This window comes from Apus apus, chromosome Z (assembly GCF_020740795.1).
Source record: "Apus apus isolate bApuApu2 chromosome Z, bApuApu2.pri.cur, whole genome shotgun sequence".
Classification (NCBI taxonomy): domain Eukaryota; kingdom Metazoa; phylum Chordata; class Aves; order Apodiformes; family Apodidae; genus Apus; species Apus apus.
Genome location: NC_067312.1, coordinates 68,444,557 through 68,462,982, shown reverse-complemented (window position 1 = coordinate 68,462,982; position 18,426 = coordinate 68,444,557). Strand labels below are relative to the sequence as shown.

General features: G+C 41.1%; 1 protein-coding gene across 8 annotated transcripts in view; it reads left to right on the top strand.

Moving 5' to 3' along the window:
- Window positions 1-18,426, top strand: part of PALM2AKAP2 (PALM2 and AKAP2 fusion) — a 285,217-nt gene that overhangs the window by 143,862 nt on the left and 122,929 nt on the right. For 4 of the 8 annotated variants that reach the window (XM_051642422.1, XM_051642424.1, XM_051642423.1 and 1 more), the window contains one exon: window positions 373-1,077. The exons of the other annotated variants lie outside the window; for them this stretch is intronic. In XM_051642422.1, coding sequence (XP_051498382.1) covers window positions 373-1,077 — 705 coding nt within the window. The remainder of the gene's footprint in view (window positions 1-372; window positions 1,078-18,426) is intronic. 8 annotated transcript variants of the gene reach the window in all.

Sequence of the window (18,426 nt, the reverse complement as noted above, 5' to 3'; positions counted from 1 at the left end):
AGTTTTGAGGCAAGCTCAGAAAAGAAAGGTTGAGGGCAGCCTGCATGCTATCACCTCCCTTTGTCTAAATTACACCTAACCCAAGTGCTCTTGGTGCCCCTATTTGATCAGAGACAGCTCCACATGGTGTGAGCTGGAAGATGAGGTCCTGTTTGCCACAGGTATGCCTGGCCTCCAGCTGCACAAAAAGCTGTAGCGTAATAACTATCTCTATCCACAGCATTGTGTCTCACCTCTAACGTAGAACACTTGGCCCTTTAGAAGCAGAAGGTAGGAAAAGGGGCACCCTAGTTTTCTTTGTCTGTTTGGCAATTAACCATTCACTGGCTTTTTTTGTTGTAACATGCACTTCCTCTCTTGTTTTCATTCAAGCTTTGTGCACCATGGAAATTAATGTGGAGAAAGACAAACAGACAGGAGAGACCAAGATTGTCTCTGCTTCACCTATTGGCCCAGATGAGGCCCATCAAAGAGGATTCAAAGTCTATGATGATGGTACCAAGGTAGTCTATGAGGTTCACTCTGGTGGCACAGTGGTAGAAAATGGAGTACATAAATTAAGCTCAAAGGATGTAGATGAACTTATGCAAAAAGCTGGACAATCAAGTGTAAAAGGAGGGTATGAAACAATGACTGTGTCAGACAGAAATGTGGTAGCTGATGGAAACCTTAGCCATATGAAGGAGCAAATGCTCTTCAAGGAGGCAAAGCTGGAAATGGTACACAAACCCACCAAAGGGCATGCTCTGAATCCTCAGTCCCAAGACAAACCCTGTGGTGGCGAAGCCCCAGAGGCCAGCGCAGATCAGCCAGTGACAATGATATTTATGGGCTACCAGAACATCGATGATGAAGAGGAGACAAAGAAAGTGCTAGGCTATGATGAGACCATCAAGGCAGAGCTGGTCCTGATCGACGAAGATGATGAGAAGTCACTGCGAGAGAAAACCGTGACGGACATCTCCACCATGGACGGGAACGCCGCTGAGCTGGTCTCTGGCAGGCCGCTGTCGGACACGACAGAGCCCTCCTCTCCCGAGGGGAAGGAAGAGAGCCTGCCCTTGGAAGCCACCCCAGGTACACAAAAGAAAAAGCGCTGTCAATGCTGTATTGTCATGTGAACACCTCCTCCTTCCCCGCTCCGGGCAGCTCCTGCTCCATCACTTACCTAGACCTCACTGTACTTCTAACTGCAATACTGTGAACTGGAAGTGAATGCCTCCATTGCCTTGCAGTTGGGTTGCTTTGCTTTCTAGTTCTTCAGGAAGAGGAACGCATGGTTATTTTCCCATCAGATGTACTATTTGGGGTTTGGGGAGGGGGCTGGGGTCTTTTTGCTTCTTTTTTTTTTATTCTGCTGTTGGGGGTTTTTTTCCTTAATATTGCAGAGTGAGAGAGAAATGGGAAATGGAACAAATGTTTTCATACTTATTTGATTTTTTTAATATATATATTATATATATAATGAAAACACTTTTTACATTTTTCTTTGGATATCTGGCAAGCTTGATCAGATTCCTAAGATTTTGTGGGAGTCTGAGTTTCACAGCAGCCAGATATGAGAGCCTTAAAAAATATTGCTTCTCTTTTTTAAGAAAAATCACATTCAAACATTATTTTATAGATCCTACCTTTTATTTCTTGTGGGAAAGGCTTAGATCATTTGACTATTTTAATTTGCTAAAACTCAAACAAGTCTTTCCCAAAAAAGTTGCCATCATTGATTTTTTTTTCTTAATAGTAACTTTCCACTTCAGTTTGCGGTGTCAGGAAAACCCATCAGCCATTTCTGCTTATTGGTGATACCAAAAGTGGACCTTAATTATTCTTTCTAGAAAATGTATGAATGATGATTTTGCCTTATATAAATCTTCCAGATTACAGTATTGTATGTGTACTTCATCTCCCCAGATTACAGTTGAAATTAACTTGACATGAAAAAGATACAGCTGTCACACCAATTGAATTGGAGTCACTGATCTAATTACTTGCCTTTCAGTAATTCTGCCAATGTTTATACATGAGGTTTTCCTGCTGAACTCCAACAGATGAGAGATGCTGCTTCCTATTTCTTTAGAATATAAATGAACTTGCCTCAAAGTCTGACCCGCTTCCCACTGGGTTCAGTGGCAAAATCCTCAGTGCTGTGAATGGGGGCAGGGACAGAGTTTTATTTTAAATTCTTAGGGCAGCGTAATTTCTCATACGTGTACTTACAGTGCACCTTCACAGTGACAGGTGATGGGTCTCATTCTGCCCTGCGTATCCAGGTAAAACTCCCTGGGAGCCCCACTGGAGTTTTGTTGGAGCAGCTGTTTCGGGAGCTGATCCTACAGCCACAAGGCTAACATTTTTAAAAACTGCTGGTGGTTTTGGATGTTTCATTTTCTGGTGTGGGACACTTCCAAGAGGCCTGATTTCCAATAAATTTTTTCTTCACCCGCCCTCTGAAAATCAGGCCTGTCAAAAATAACTCAAGGTAAAAATGTAAAAAGGAGAAGGCATCCAAAATCAGATGTTTCTTTGTTTCTTGGTCCTTCAGTTCTTCTAACTACAAAGAAAAAGCAGCCAGGTTTTTCATGGCAAGATATTATGAGCCTGATTCTTGTCTCACACTGGTTTTTCTTAAGTGTAGCTTCACTTACTTCAGTGGAGTGAATCTGAATTTACAACTATAGAAGTGAGATTAAAAACAAGAATTTATATTTTCTGATAGTGTTAAAAAGTACCGAAGATTATTTTGAAGTGTCTTTGAAACTATCAGACTTTAAAATCAATAACAGCAACTGAAAAACAGAATAAAAAAAGTATTTTTAAAAAGTACTTAAAAAAAAAAAAAAAGAAAAAAGAAAGAAAACAACAAAAAGCCTCTTTTCAATCTGAGGTGATTCCTATGATATTTCTGTTCTTTCCTGGATGGTGCTTTTACTGCATTAAATGTTAGTTCAGAACATCGGATTAAACAGAGTTCTTGCTCTGTACTCTTTTCTTTCTGTGCCAGTAAAAAAGACATTTGTTCACAGTGGTGGTAAAATGAGGCACACTGAAAACATACAACAAAAAAAATGCAAAAGGTAGTTCCTGTGTTAGGTCATTCAACTGTCAGTATGAAGCTGGTCAAGTCTAACTTCTCACCACTGCTCAGGCGGCAGTCAGAGAAAGAAAAGGAAGTGGATAGTGGGAGAAGACAGCCACATCCGTGTGGCACCTGCAGAGATTTTGCTGGCCTCCATTTCTGCTGCAGTGGCCAGATTTAATACAGTTCTACATGCTCCCTCTGCCTGCCTTGGAGGCTTTTGGATGGGAGAAGGACCAAACTCACCCACAGAAACTCTGCACATCATCATTTGACTCAGGCTTAGGTGGTTAAGTTTATCAAAGAGGGCAACAGTCACAGAGCCCTGCATTCTGACAATAGGTCTGGTGGCTATTTGTTGGAAATGAGCAACTCGTGTTTTGGGGTTTTTGGTTTGGTTGTGTGGTGTGTTTTTTGTTGTTGTTTGTTGTTTTGTTTTTTTCCCCAGAAATGCTAAGCATTTACAAATCTCACCATTTCTTAAAAAAAGATCCTGAGTTTTCAACCCATGGGTGGCCTGGTGAGACTGTCCCTAGGCATGTTTAGAGGTAAAAAGCTTTCCATCTCACCCCTACCCCAAGCACTGCAGGAGCCAGGTGTGCTTTGCAATAGTTCTCTCACTCTGGGGCCTGTTCACCTCGCCCAGTAATGCTTGAAAACAAATCTTCCAGACATCTCCTCTTGGCCTGGCCAGTCATCTCATTACTCATCACCCTTCCCTCTCCAGGTGTCATGCCACCTCATGGCCACCCTGGCCTCCTGCTGTCTTCCCAGCCCAATCTTTTTCTCCCTGCTGCTCTTCTACCCTATGGGCATTTTTTTCCCAAAGCCTTCTGCTTGGGAAATTTGGGGTGTCATCTTCACCTGAACATTCTCTGTCCCTGTATCTCTTCAGCCACATGCTCCCCATCAGATAACCTTCTGATTCAGCACAGGCTCAGCATTTTGGGGATGACTCCCTCAGTGGCCAGCTTTGGGAGATGCTTGCTGAGGCTGGGACCAGAACGTGTCTGAGACCACTGCACCATCTGAGGCACAACATGGTGGGGAGATGGTGGCATGCAAGAGTCCAGAAGTGGCCCTTCAGTGGTTAGAAGCAGAGCACAAGCCTTAAACCTTAAACCTGCCAAATACCTAATGCTCAATACTTGTAGCTAACATTGAGTGCCTAGGAAAGCCAGTGGTTTTTATGTGTTCATATGAACTCCGTGGTTAATAGACCCTGATAGATCCAGAAAAGCTAAAGGTTTATCTGCACAGGTTTTGTCTTTACGGGTCAAAGGCAGTCCCATGTCTGAGGTCAGGAAAAACATAAAACAGGAGCAAATGGGTCTGAGCTCAGAGGGCTTTACCTACGTCAGCTGAAATACGCTTATTCCAATCATCCTCCTCCACAAGGGCAGCAGCTGTGCCTGGACATCGACTTGTCTCTTCCAGCAATTAGCCTGCAGCCAAGTTACTGGGGAATTCAGATACAGTAGCCTAGGCTGATGAATGTAAATTGGTTTTCCAAGGCTGCTTGGGGCTTTGCAGGGGTCAGTTTTTCCCCTTGCCCTTGGATAGGATGCTGCCTGTGGAAATTCATGCACAATCGGGCGTGAAGAAAGAGGTCCAATCTACGGTCAAGCAGAGAGAGATTTTTGCAAGGATCATAATGGGAGGTGTTGGGGTTTTTTTATTATAGTTTAAAGAAAAATTCCTTTTTGTTTAACTTAGGCTGTTACATGTACATTTTCAGTTTCAGCATGAGGGGATAGAAAAAAGTAGAGTCAGAAACTGGTTCAGTAATAGCATTTTGCCACAACAAACGGCTCGCCTTAACTTTTGTAAGAAAAACAAAACAAAACAAAACAACCTCTTTTCAGTGTATCTTTTCCTAGAGTGGGGAAAAAGTAACCTATGAAACTTTTTTATATTTTGTATTTTCTAAGTTTATATGAACCAACTTCCCATGTTGTCCCTCGTTTGCTTTCAGGGACTGTTTCTTTTGCAAACCACTTCATTTTACTTCCATTCTCTCTCTTTTTTTTTTAACAGAAGAAAAATACAAATCAAAAAACACAGCATTATGATTAGTGGCTAGGCAATCTCTTTCAATTACAAAAATATCAATACAGAAAGAAAAGAATTACAGGGTTGTTTTCTTTTTTTAATTTCCTGTGGCTGATGTACTGTACGGTATATGTTTACAGAACTACTCTGGTCTGCCTTTGTGACATTATCTAAATGAATGACAAAGTAGGTATGATGTGCCATTTGACAGTTTGCCTTAGGACTCTTGGGTTTCCTTCTTCTTTTTGTATGTTTCTTTTCCTTATTTTTTTCCAAAAGTGCAGGCTGTATTCCAAAGCTGTATGAACACAACATTATCTTTCAATCCCCAGCAAGAGAAGTGTGCACAAGCCCTTCTCCATGAAGCATACCTCTACCAGTGCAATAGAAGACCTCAGTCCTGCAAACAAAAACACATATGCCTAATTTTGCTGTGTGTAGACTTATTTCAGGCAGTAGTACTGCAAACAGGAGGAATGCGTGTAGGTGTCTGCCAAAATCAGGGCATGAATGATTAACACAGGGTGTAGTTTGGGTGTTATTTGTGTACCTGTACCAATTTTATGCTCTGCTGAGTTTGCCCAGGGTGGTGTAATCCTAGAGGCTAACTCTGAGCATTGCTACTTCTGCTGAGAAAAACATAAACCAAAATGGTGCTTAGCACCTGATAGGACCAGGTCCCAAGTCAGCATTGCTACCACAGCAGTGCTATCGATGGGCAAATATTAAGTGGGACTTCCCTGACAGCTAATACTATAGTGCCCTGGCATTGTTCCTAAGCTCACTACAGATTTATCATCCTTAAGAGCATAGAGAGATACAGCAAGTTAGTCAGAGCAGAAAGAGAGTACACAGAGTTGCTAGAGAAATAAAAGGTGTTCCACCTTTCAGTTTTTTCAACATCCAACGGCATACTTGGAAAGCAGGTGGGGATATAATAGAAAAGTTAGTATTTTACATTTGTGTATTTTTTTAATGAATAAATATTTTTGTATGAGATACAAACCCTAAACAGGGATTGAGTTTCCAAATATCATCCTTCCATGACATTGAGCCTTTGAACTTTTTCATATATTTATGACAATGCCCAGCTTCTTGGGATCTTTTGTAGACTTAACCACAATTTCCTTCAGGAAGCAGGATCACAACACTTTTTAAAGAGTAAAGTTAGAAGAGTAGAATCCAATATACCCGCTATGAACACAGCTAAATAAGAAAACTTATTTCATATAAATGTGGACCTATGCTTCCTGTAGCTAGACAAACTTCTTTCTCTAGAAAGCTAACATGGTAGGCAATAGCTACCTACTGTCAGTAGAGAGAATGGCTCAATAGGAGAATTATATGTTTTTTCACTTTGTCATACGTTAACCAACATTAGATTTCAAAATGCAAGAGATGGTGCCACTGGAAAGAGTAGCACAAAATAATTTAGACAAAGTAGAGGATTGTCCCACAGGCTGAGATGTGATGACTTTTTTTTGTTTTGTTTTCCTGAATTCACTCAGTTTCAACCAATTCTCTCTGTCTATTAGAAAGTTTAGGATTTGCTAAGATTACGTTTCATGAGCCTTCTGGGCAGCAAGAGTAAACTTAAGCTCTGAGCTTAATCAGAGGTCACAGGCTATGACAATATCCAACAAAAATATGGACTGTAATTTTTGTATGTAAAAGAGTAAGTTGTACAAAATGGCTGAATTTATCAATTTTAGAATATAAATGGATTGTCATCTAGTCCAAAGAGAATATAAATACAACTTGTAATATAACCCTGTAATATTAACTTAGCTTGTAAATAGTGACGAGGGTGCATGAAGTTCTTAAAAATGTCCCACTTGTATTTAAAATCAAAGCATTATAAAACAGCCTTTTTCCTCATGGGTTCAAAGAGTCTTGCTAAATGTATAGCCTTTTTCCTGTGGTGGTTCCACTTAGGCTGTTAAGCAGATTAAGGATAGGCCACTTTTCCTAAGGGCAAACCTGTGAAGAATTCTTAGCCCCTTCCTCCAGTTTGCAAAAGCTTCTCTTTATTTTGGGCGGTTTTGCTGTTACTGTATTGCAAAGCTTTCCTGCAGTTGTCTCCCAGATTATTTTCAAAGGAGCATTTAGGGGTTTGTTTTAAGAATTAATCTACTTCAGAAACTGAAAAAAACCCCAAAACCCCAAAACTAAACAAAAAAACCCTTAATTTTTTAGAGTTAGCTAAGTAACTCATGACCACTATTTGAGGTATGTTTAAACATTTTTAACCTGCAGGATATGCTAGTAATTCACACCTGAATTTAGATTTCAGATAATCTATTCAGTAGGTCTGTAAGACCTAAAGACTTGCCCGTGAGTATAAATGTGAGCACTCAAGCAGCCCTTTTTGGTTTAATGAGATGACCCAGACAAGTGGAATTCAAGCACATAAACAAATGCTTATAGGGTCTGGTCTTTTAAACAACAAGCTACAAGCAAGGCTTATTCTGCTTTAACTGTGTCTTCTAATTCATTTAATTATATAGATTTTATTTTTTTTTAATGGTGTTGTGAAACTGGTGTATTTTTCTGCAGAGAGCAGTTTAGAGCATGGTCTCCATTCTGACTGTGTTTGAAAGCAGACATAAACCTCCAAGAACTCTCAATACCCCCAGTGTCTGAAGAGAGTGGGGGTGAATTTCATATCTGCATGTAAACACAACATAAAAGAGACAGATTAAGTTTTTCTTCCAGATTTTTCCCTTTGCATACCTGTGCTGCAGACTGCCTCTCTCCTGTTTCTGTACTCGCTCTCATTCTGGACACCACTGCTTAGCTGCTCCTTTTTTCCCCCCTCTCTCTGTTTCCCTTGTTGTGATCTCCTATGAGCAAAAACAGAGGGAAGAAAAGAGAGACAGGAGCTAAAACCCCTCACCTCAGGCCTGTTGGCATGAGCCCCAAGTTAAAAAAAAAACAACAAACAGTATCTGGTCATCAGTGTTTGGACATCTTCCTGCATCTTCCTAGATTCCTAGTGCATATTTGATACTGGCACTCTCCCTGTCCCTTCATCTGACATCCCATGGGCTGCCCAAACAGTGGGTTACACTAAAATCTTACTATTTAGATTAATCTTCTGTCTCTCTTCCTATTCTTGTGGGAATGGACTAAGTGCCCCAAACCTGCATGAGCTAGGTATGAGCAAGTGCATAAAATATCAGCATCCAGAAGCATCCAGTTACAGGAGCAGAAGGCAAGCTGCCCCCTTATTTTCAGGTTGCTATTGGTAGGGCAAAGGAGACAGGAGAAAATGTGGATTTCCCCACAGACTGATCCAGCATGCAAAGGCATTCTCAGTAAAAACAGCTGCCAAGAAGCTACTGGTATCCCTCCAAGATAATGTGCCAGTCAGAGAGAGACAAACCCCAAAATAAAGAAGGTTTTGTGCAACTGTATGAAGTCCCAATTGAACACAGGGCTTAAGCTCCACTAATCTTAAGCACTTGGTGTAACACATACTTAAGCACCGTTCTGGTTCATCAGGGATAGTCTTGAGGATACATTAAGATCAGTCTGCATGTGTGATTAAGGGGAGTTACTGATGATGGGCTCAAATTTGTTCCCTGTTATTTTGCAAGTATGGATGTAGGCACTGCTTAGGGGCAGATCCAGGAGATAAATCCATTTGGAAGCTTTTTTGCTTTTCCAGTGGCCACTTAATCTGAGTGCAGCAAAGGTAGCCAAGCAAGAGCAGGTCAGGACAAAGGCAAGGAACATATTTCTGAAGGTTTCCTGCCCCTCCCGACTATGTTCACTCCACAGATGAAGAATGACTCTTGATAAGGGGTTCAAGAAAATGTTGTGTAAAATGCAGCTTTTATGGTGAATGTAGGTTGTGGTTGAGATTTTTTTTAAGCTTTAGTCTCCCACTTTCTTTGTGAGCTAATGTAAATAAAATCCCATTTTGTTGGGGAAATACTTCTGTGCTAACACTGGATTAGAATTGCTGGGGATAGCTGCTGTACTTTGTAACCTGAAGTGTACTTTTTTGACTGTTATGTTTTTTTTTTCTTCAGATTAAAAAAAAGGTACAAAAAAAAGCAACAAACAAAAATAAAAAACCAAGAACACTGCCAGAAACAGCCATGCTGTAACTGTGGCTTCTCTCTTTTTTTTTTCTCTGTACAGTATTACTAGTAAATAAATCTGCCTTTTCACTGCGCCTACTTCTGTGTCTTTTTACTGTGATTCTCTCTAACTGCCACTCTACAAGATGCTCTGTGATCTCAAGGATGTACCACACTGGAGCTGCCTCTTTCACTATAAGAATTAAAGTACTAACTTCACAGTTGGTTGGTTTTGTTTTTTTCCTTTCCTCCACTCCTGTGCCCTGCTACTCTGTCATTTTTATTAGATGCTTCAACACATATTAACTCACTGTAACTGTTACTGTCTCATTTCTCTCTTCCTTTCCTTCTCATGTGATACTTATCCAAGCATATTGTGCACCCTGTTGCTCTAGGATCACATGGCATCTTTTCATATTTGCAGAAGACAAAGGATTGGCAGTAGGTCACAGGTCAACTTCATTCCTAACTTAGGAAAGTATTCCATACAGTATATATAATTTCCCAGAAATAATCACTACAAAATGGAAAGACTGTCCAAATAAATAAATAGTGTGCACTTATTTTCTAGGGCTTATCACAGACAGTGTTATCTATATTGCAGGTCTGAATGAACCTTCCTATAGTGGGAGGGGGGGCAGACCAAACAAACAAACAAAAAAACCAACCTTGTATATTTTTCCAAAAATGTTGTATTTACCTAACCTTAGTACAGTTATAGGCTGGGTAACATCACCAGGCATCACAAACCTCCTTCTCAGAAAACTAAAAATTCAGCTTAAACTCGGCCACTAAGAAACTCAGCACAAAGTGCCCATTGCTACATAAATGCCCTCCCGCTGCTCCTTTCACCCAGTAGCCATGCAGGTAAATGTATATGCACACACACATATCTGAGCCTTTGCAATATGTTACTTTTTAGCAGCACAAAAGAGAAAATGGCCATGGGTCCTGCTTTACTGCTTTGTAATTTAGTCTTGGAAGTTTTGTGGCAGGCGGGTCTTGAAGTTGTTGATTTTTTCCTGTTTGTGTTTGAGTGACAGGGAGTCAATTTTGTCTGTCCTAGAGGACTCTGGATGACTGGAAAGCTAATACGTTTCTGTCACCAAAGGACTAGAATTCCTTCAACTGAGAGAAGTGATCATCACGATTTAAATCTCTTCAGGCTTGCAAAGACCTTCCTAAATTAGAAGGTGTGTTAGCATGGCAAAAAGAAGGATCACATCCCTGAGTTAGTAGAAGTGTCTGTGTGAAGACTGTGAAATGACAAGGGCATTTCCATGTACAACTGATGTAGTGCTTGGACACTTGGTCATCAGGTACATATTCCATTTTTTGGTGCATACCATGGCCTGTCCTTTTTTCCATTTCACTTCATTTAATTGTATAGGCATGAGAAGGTTTACAGCTGAAAACTCCTCTGCTGCACAAAACTGAGTCATCCAAGAAAATACCAAAACCAGATGAGGCAATTTTGATATTGCTGTTGTTCCTAAAGTTTCAGAAACAAAATATTTCCATGCATTTCCATTTCCCCATTTTAAATCTCCAGGGGGGAAAAAAGTGACCTTTTTTTTTAATTTGTTTCCCCTTTTCTTTTTTCCACCCTTATAGCATGTAGGAAGAAAGTAAATGCTTGGCAGCTGGTGAAATAGCTCAGTACTCCCCTGAAACTCTTTTGGAGGGGTTCCCTGGAGGTCAGTGACTTAACAGAGTAAGGGTGTGTTCAGCAAGTGGGAGGCAAGCCCTCTCAGGTTTTTGTTCTTTTAATAGTTCTGTATCCTTCTGGTAAAAGAAAGAAGACAGGCATTTACTCTGAGAATCAAACACCGTCATGTTTTGGGGGATAGACGTGGAATAGGTCATTTTCAGAAAATCCCTTACTTTCCTGCAGGACCCTCACAACTTGCCCTTGATTCCTCAATACTTCTAACAGCTCAGCAACGCTTCTTGCTTCATACTGTGATACTTTTGAGGTTAGAAGGAACTTCTAAGGCTAATAACTGTAGGAATTAATAACTAAAAAAGGGACAAGAAATTAGTAACAATTTTTGCTGTCCCAAGACCTCCATTTGCATTCCCCATCTGCTGCAAAAGGTCTGCTCAGATGTCCATTACACTGTTCCATATGAATCCTCTGTCACTGCTCATGGGGGAAGCACAGACTGGTCCCTAAAGGAGTTTTACAAAACAATAAAATATGTCACAGCTGTACAAAACATCATCCACGTTACCCATGATAGAAAAACTACCTGCTTCTTTGTCGCAAGTTCTTAGACAACAACCACCTTCTCAAATGAGACAAGGAAGAAGATACTTGCATAGAAGTCAAGTTTTCCATATCTGACTTGGAGCAGCAAACTTCCCAGCATATAATCCAGAAAAGGAATAGGGGGAATAATCAGATGGGAGAAAGAGAGATTGAGTCACTCCAAATCAGGGGTAGGGAGGAGCTGTGTTGCTGCACAGACACTGGCCTGCAATCTTAGGGACTCAGTTGCCTCAGAAAGGAGGGAATTGTCTCCTGTCTTTTATACACAGAAATTTCTCCCACTGTAAGTAATCAGGGCCTCTGGACTCACTGAGTGCTAATAAAGATGCTGGTCCAGGTCCTGGAAAACATCCTTTCCAATTGCTGCTGCTCTGCGCGGTTCAGCATGACCTCACAAAAAGTCTCCAGATCTACAAAGGTATGTAGAGATAAATTATCCCCTTGACTTAGATGGGAGGTGTAGGTACCTAAATACCTCTGTGGGTCCAAGTTTTTTCATATATTTTGTCTGTAGTTTAGATAATTAGCATTACCCTGCCTCATGGAGCAGTGGTGATGTGTTTGTTCATGTCTGTCACAGGACTGCAAGAATGTGGGGCATAATCTGGCTACAGAGCACAAAACACCTTTTTACTGTTACAGTTTTTGGAGAGTTTCTGCTTGTAATGGCACTACCAAACCAGAAAAAAAACCAACTACACAAAACCAAAACAAATAAACAAACAAACAAAACTATATTGCAATCAAAAGTGGCCATTCAGAGTCATCAGGCTTTAGCTGAGATTGATGGGTTTGCCATTATTTAGGAAAAAAAGGACGTAGCAGTAACATGTTTTATTGCTTGTAGGTGAGGGAACAAATGGAGAAGTACAGGTGGAGGGGGAAAAGGAGACAAATGCAAAAATGGGTCACTTTATCAGACACTACAAGTCAGTTCATTTTCCTGTTTGAGAATTTCCACAGTGTGTAATGCATCACTGGCCACAGATTCCCTCTGGCTATAGATGAGTCTGCTCCAGCCGTGGCAGCAATATGGTAGCTTTTGAGGACAGGAGGGAATTGGTTGAGCTAATTAGCCCTGCTGAGAAAGAGGCTAACTATTTGCTTGAGCATGATCCCATGCTGGAACGACTGTACTGCTCTTTAGCTGGTGGGGTTACCTCCAGACAGCATTGCATTGTGGTTTGTAGGCATCCTATGTATTGAAAAGGATACTGTTTAGTACCAGCAGAAGGTCTTGATCATTATATGTCACTGGAGTGTGGTACATATGTTTTTCCATTTAAAGCAAATGAGATGACTTAACCCTGACAATTTTTTTTAACAGATTGTTGTGCTGCTTAGTTTCTGATACATGGTAAGACGTTTCTCCTTAGCACACTGTGCAAAGTTTTAGAAGCATCTTTATCACTGCAGAAATAGGGATTCATAGAAAAAATTGTGGGGAGACAGAATAAATGCTTCCTTCTGCTGACCAACTTAGGCAATTTCATATTGTTAGGTATAGTTAAGTTACCAGGGAGATGGGGTAGGGTGATGAAGTGGTTAAATACCATGTGCAATTGCTCACTGAGAACAGGGCTGACATCTGGAAATTCTCCACTGCTGCTATTTCAGTCTGAATTTTTTGTTACAGAAGCTGAAGGTCATCAGGGGGTTAGTAAATTGGGAGAGCTAAACAAGATAGATAGTTTCCACTTCCACCAGCCTGGGAAGAAAACAGCCCTTAACACGATAGAAGTAATTCTGGTTTTTGCTGCTACAACTTGTGCTGCAAATCTAGTGCCATGTGGGGTCCTTTTTTAATCTCCAGCTCAAGGAATCAAACAGTTTGGGAAGAGTGTTTGCTATCATTTAAAAGAGGCAAGAAAAGAAAGAGTAGTTTCTGGGCTTCCTGGCTGAGGATGAAATCTGGAAAATACTTGCTCTAGCTGCATGTACAAACGCTGCACAGATGTGATACTCTGGGTCTCCTTTTCTGCGGTATTTAAGAGATTACAGACACTAATCTTAAGCATTGTTAAAAACAATAAGGAAATTATAGTAAGATATATGGAGAAGCTACTGAGAGTTCACACACTGTTCATTTTCCTCACTTACTTTATATGTCAGGATTTAGAATATACAGAGCTGGAAATACTGTGATTACTGATTTATCTTCACAATGTGTCCGTTTCAAATATAAACAAATGCAGGACCTACCACAGAGGTTTTAGCCTGCCTGTCTCCATTTTCTCTACTCATCACAACACCTACAGAGGAAGCAACAGGGCTGAAAATCTGTAGACAATGTTTAGAGTATCTAAAAGCAGAAATTGCCAGTGGAAATAACAGGAAAGCAACTCTTTTCTCTCACTGAGCATCAAGAAGGGTCCTCCTCTAATCCTTGACCAAAAGGGATTAAATCACGTCTGATGTCAAAGGACAAATTTCACAGCTTAACAGCTGCAAGTACTGCAAGCAGGGCCACCACCCCCCTAGAAAAAACCCTCATGTGCTTTAAGGATGAGGACCTTGCACCCTGAGACAGCCTGGTGAATTCAGAGTGCCTGTGTGGGAAGCCAGTCAGGGCAGACATTTGCCACAAATCACTAGAAATAACCAAAATTATTGAAGTAAGTTTAAAAAACCCTCTCTGAAGCAATAATAATTTTTAAGGATGGCTCCCTGAAAGTCAGAGAGATTACAAGCTGTGAATACCCAGTACCAGAAAGAGAAAATCTGGGAGGCAAGAGGCTGTGTTGCAGATACCAAAGAAAGCACACCCAGCTATCTCTGAAGAAGTTCACTACCTGTAACAAGCAGCACTACAGAAGCAATTGTTTGGGCTTTTATAAGGAAAACACGGAGGCACAGAAACAAGATCTTCTCTTTAGGAAGGTGTCTGCTGTGAGCAGATCTTCAAATAGCAAATCTGCTTACAGCAGCCAGAGCCAAATGGAGGTCAAGATTCCATTTAGGCTGCTGGGGTACCTGGTGTGTACCAAGATTACTCACTATAAAACTACTTGACTCCCCCATAAGTTCCAGCCTTAATTTTCCTCTGATCTATTCAGTCATTTTCAACTATGTACAATTATGTTATGAAAAGTTTGGCCAGCAGACTTCATAGAAATAAAATAATTTTTCCAAGAATACGCAGTTAGGTTAGTGAATTATGGTGAAACAGGTTGCTGAAAGCCAGGTTCAGCCAGGTGAGGAAAGCAATCTCCAAGGAAAATAGAGCATAATTCCAGAAAACAGACCTGTAAAAGAAAAGTTGAAGAAAAATGTAGCCCTTCGATTACTCTTTAAATCCCCAGGAATGGCATTTGCCCAAACAGAAAAGAACCAGCCATGTGCTTTAATTTGATAGCATTGGTAGGGAAATTTGCTTCCATGGATCTGTTTGTATCATCCCATTTCAATACAAACTTATTCATAAAGCCCCAAATAACAGCAACCATAAGAAGAGTCCTCCAGATGAGCCATCCCATAAAGCAAACACCATTTTTGGACTACAGGATTACTAAACAGTATCAGGCAGGGAAAAAGCTAACAAATGGAGTGAAGTTCTTCAAATGAACTGATCTGACTTGACCTGCAGTGGTGAAGGTCTTGCCTTCTGTGTAAGCAACAGCTTTTCTCCCAAGACATCTGTTTTGCACAGATACCTTCCTTGGCCCTCCACTGCTAGTGGGCTTAGAAGCCAAACATGTATGGTCCCAAAAAAGCATGGACAGATGGAATTGTGCCAGGCAGGGAAGGGAAGGAGGCAAAAAATTCTGCTGCATGCTCTTCCGTCTGAAGGAGACTGAAAACACTGCCAGCATTAGATCAGAGTGAATAATACTGTTGTGATTCACTGGTGAAAATGAACAACCAAAAGCACAGCAGGGTGCTGATCCCAAACTGAAACTTCCTGAATTGACCAGTTGTTTAAAAACAAACCAGTTTTTTTCAAAATCGGAAGTTTCAGTGCCAGCTGGAGGCCTTTAAAAAAAAATAATCCAAAGAACAACAACAAATAATAATTAAAAAAAAAAAGCAACACAAACAAAACAACAATGAAAAAAACCCCAACAACAACAACAACCCAAGTGTCTCATTTGGAATACATAAAAAATATTGCTTGGGCATTACCAGAACATTTTCTTCAACTTTTTCTATCCAAAATTATTAGTAGAGGAATTCACTGTAATTTCATTCTCTCAGAGCTATTTTTTTTTCCCAGAAACATTGTTGTTCAGATTCAAGGGGAAAATACACTTGGCTCTGGCCAGCACAGCACTCCTAGCTGAAGCCTGGAGGGCTGACACTGTAATTTCAAGTCAAGGGTATAAGGAAGAGCTATCCATAAGCAACAGACCCATAGCTGTATGTTATCAGTACTGGAGGGTGCTCCTTTGCTGACTGTGGCCAGCTCGCTGATTTTCCCATCCCTGCCACCTGCTGTCTCTTTCCCTTCAGCTGCACACATATTTTCACAGCACTCCTTTGAGCACTGCTGCACTTCATAAATGTCCCTGATGTGAGAGCATTCTGTTCCAGCTTGATACTACCACCAGAATGGAAGGCTCTGGTCTAACATCCATTGCCATGTGTATGAAGACTAGCACAGTCTTTACCAGATTCTCAAGAACAAAGAACAGATGAGGAGCAATTGATATTACTGGACTCACCCTCCCCTAGACAAAAGTCACTCATCCAGTGACATGTATGTACCATGGAAAACCTAGGCAATACTGGCATCTTTTCAGGTGGAGACACTGTGGATCTTATTATAGCAATGTGAGCATTTTGCCCAGGGAAGCTGTGGAAGCCCCATCCCTAGAAGTGTTCAAGGCCAGGTTGGATGAGAAACCTGATACAGTGGGATTTGTCTCTGCCAATGCAGAGGGGTTGGATCTAGATCATCTTTAAGGTCCCTTCCAACCAAGCCATTCTTTGATTCTATGATTCATTAGTGTTTCTAGGGACTACCTCCAGTAGATTACAAAGCAGTTCTGGTGGCTTCTGCTTGTTTCAATATGAATAATTAACTCTGAATATAACAGAATTACCAAGACAGAGTTGCTAGCCCTGTTCGACTCATTTTGCTCTTAAGAAGAAATACTCTATTGGATAAAATCTGTGTTTTGATAGGGGTAAGCTGTGTACACATAAACACATGGTGCTGCTGAAGTGTCAGAACCACTGTGAGGTAATTCAAGGCCCATGTGTTGATTAATTATACAAAGAGCACAGATTAGAAAATTGCCCCTGGCACTGGCTGAGAACAGCATTCCTCTCTATGGAAGCAAAGTGGTGTAGGTTATCCCTAGCAGGCTGTAAATTGGGTGATTTTTTTTTTGTAGTTCAACACACACACATTCCTGCTCTTGCTCTTGCAGTGGGGGTCAGCAAAGACAGACAAGTGCCTAGTGGAACAAGGCATGGCAGGCATGCCCCACCTCATCCAAACTGAGGGCAAGTCAGTCAAGGAGAAATCAGACCGGGTGGTGGGATATTTTAAGTTTTTCCTGGTCTGCAGGAGATGGGGAATGATCAGATGATCTTAAAGGTCTTTGCCAGCCAGAATGATTCTGTGATTCTGTGATCAGGCAGCACAATATATTGCAGGTGGACAAAAAGCCAATTCTTCACAGCCCTAATGCTGAACATGGGGTCTGGGCTCCAGTCTGCTTGGCAGGTTCGTCAAGGAGACCTCATGCCAGTTACAAATGAGGGTCTTTGTTTTCTGAAGGCAACAAACATTTAATTTAGTCTGCAATAAAAGAAAACTCAACAGGCAAAAGCAAACTGGAGAAGCAGACTGGAAAGCTTGCTTCTGACCATTTTTTGTTTTGTACCACAGCCTAATGCAAGCTTTCCTTAGGTCAGAACTGCCACAGACCAAGCACGAGTCTGCTAGCCCTGTAATTCAAAGAGGAGCATAGCCCACAAAGATCAGGAGCTCAGCCAACCCCAAACTTCAGGGGTAGGCAAAGCATGGGTTTTGCACAAGGGTTAGAGGCAGCCTATTATTTAGAGCTGGACCTAGGCCCAGGCTTCCCCAGAAAATGGGTAAGCCAGCACTTGTGGTTTGGTGAGGATCCATCAGTGTCATTCATGCAGGGTTGTGCTGTACAGAGCGTTGTGTCCACATCATACCCACAGTTAGCCAGACCTCTTAAGTCTAATGATGAAGTGCCTCCGTAACATTAACTTCAAACATAGAGCATCTAAACCTGATCTAGGCAAATTCTCAGATCTAAAGCTAAAAAGGTCAGCTTCAGCCAGAATGAAAAAGTTAGCATCCAGGTCTCCAGATGTGAACTTCCCTCCCATTTGTTTTTTTTTCTGTGGAAAATCATTGTTGTGCCAGAATCAGCCCTTGTCAGTTTTGTTTTGAAGGCTTTAATCAATCTCAAAGATTGTGTTGGCTTTATGCTGGACTCAGAACTGGCTGAGAGTGACCACAGATCCCACAGTCATGAACTGTTTTATACTTGCAGAAATTCTGACTTGCGTGTTAAGTGGGTCTGTGCATTCACTTCCCCCTCTCCTGACTCAACAAATACGGGTTTGAGTTTATGAAAAAATATTTGGTATTAATTCTAAACAGCGTCTCCTTTCCTCAGTATTTGCCTTTGGGTTTTTCAAATTTATTGCATCTCAAGCTCACTGAGACAGGAGTCACTTTTTAAGTTGGCAATACATCGAAATGTGGCCTAGAATGTGGCAATAATAGGTCAAAGGTGAAAAAGCTATAATGTCTCATGTCAAAAAGCTGGCCTCACACCCAACATCTTACAAAATCTGGTAAACTTTCAGCTGTGCAATACTACCCTCTATGGAAGCAGCAGCTGGAATCCTGACCCCACTGCAATCAATGGGAGTTTTGTTTCTGATTCCTTGGGACCAGGATACACAATGAATGTGTGTGTGTAAATCTTTGCAGGCCTGGATCCTAAAAA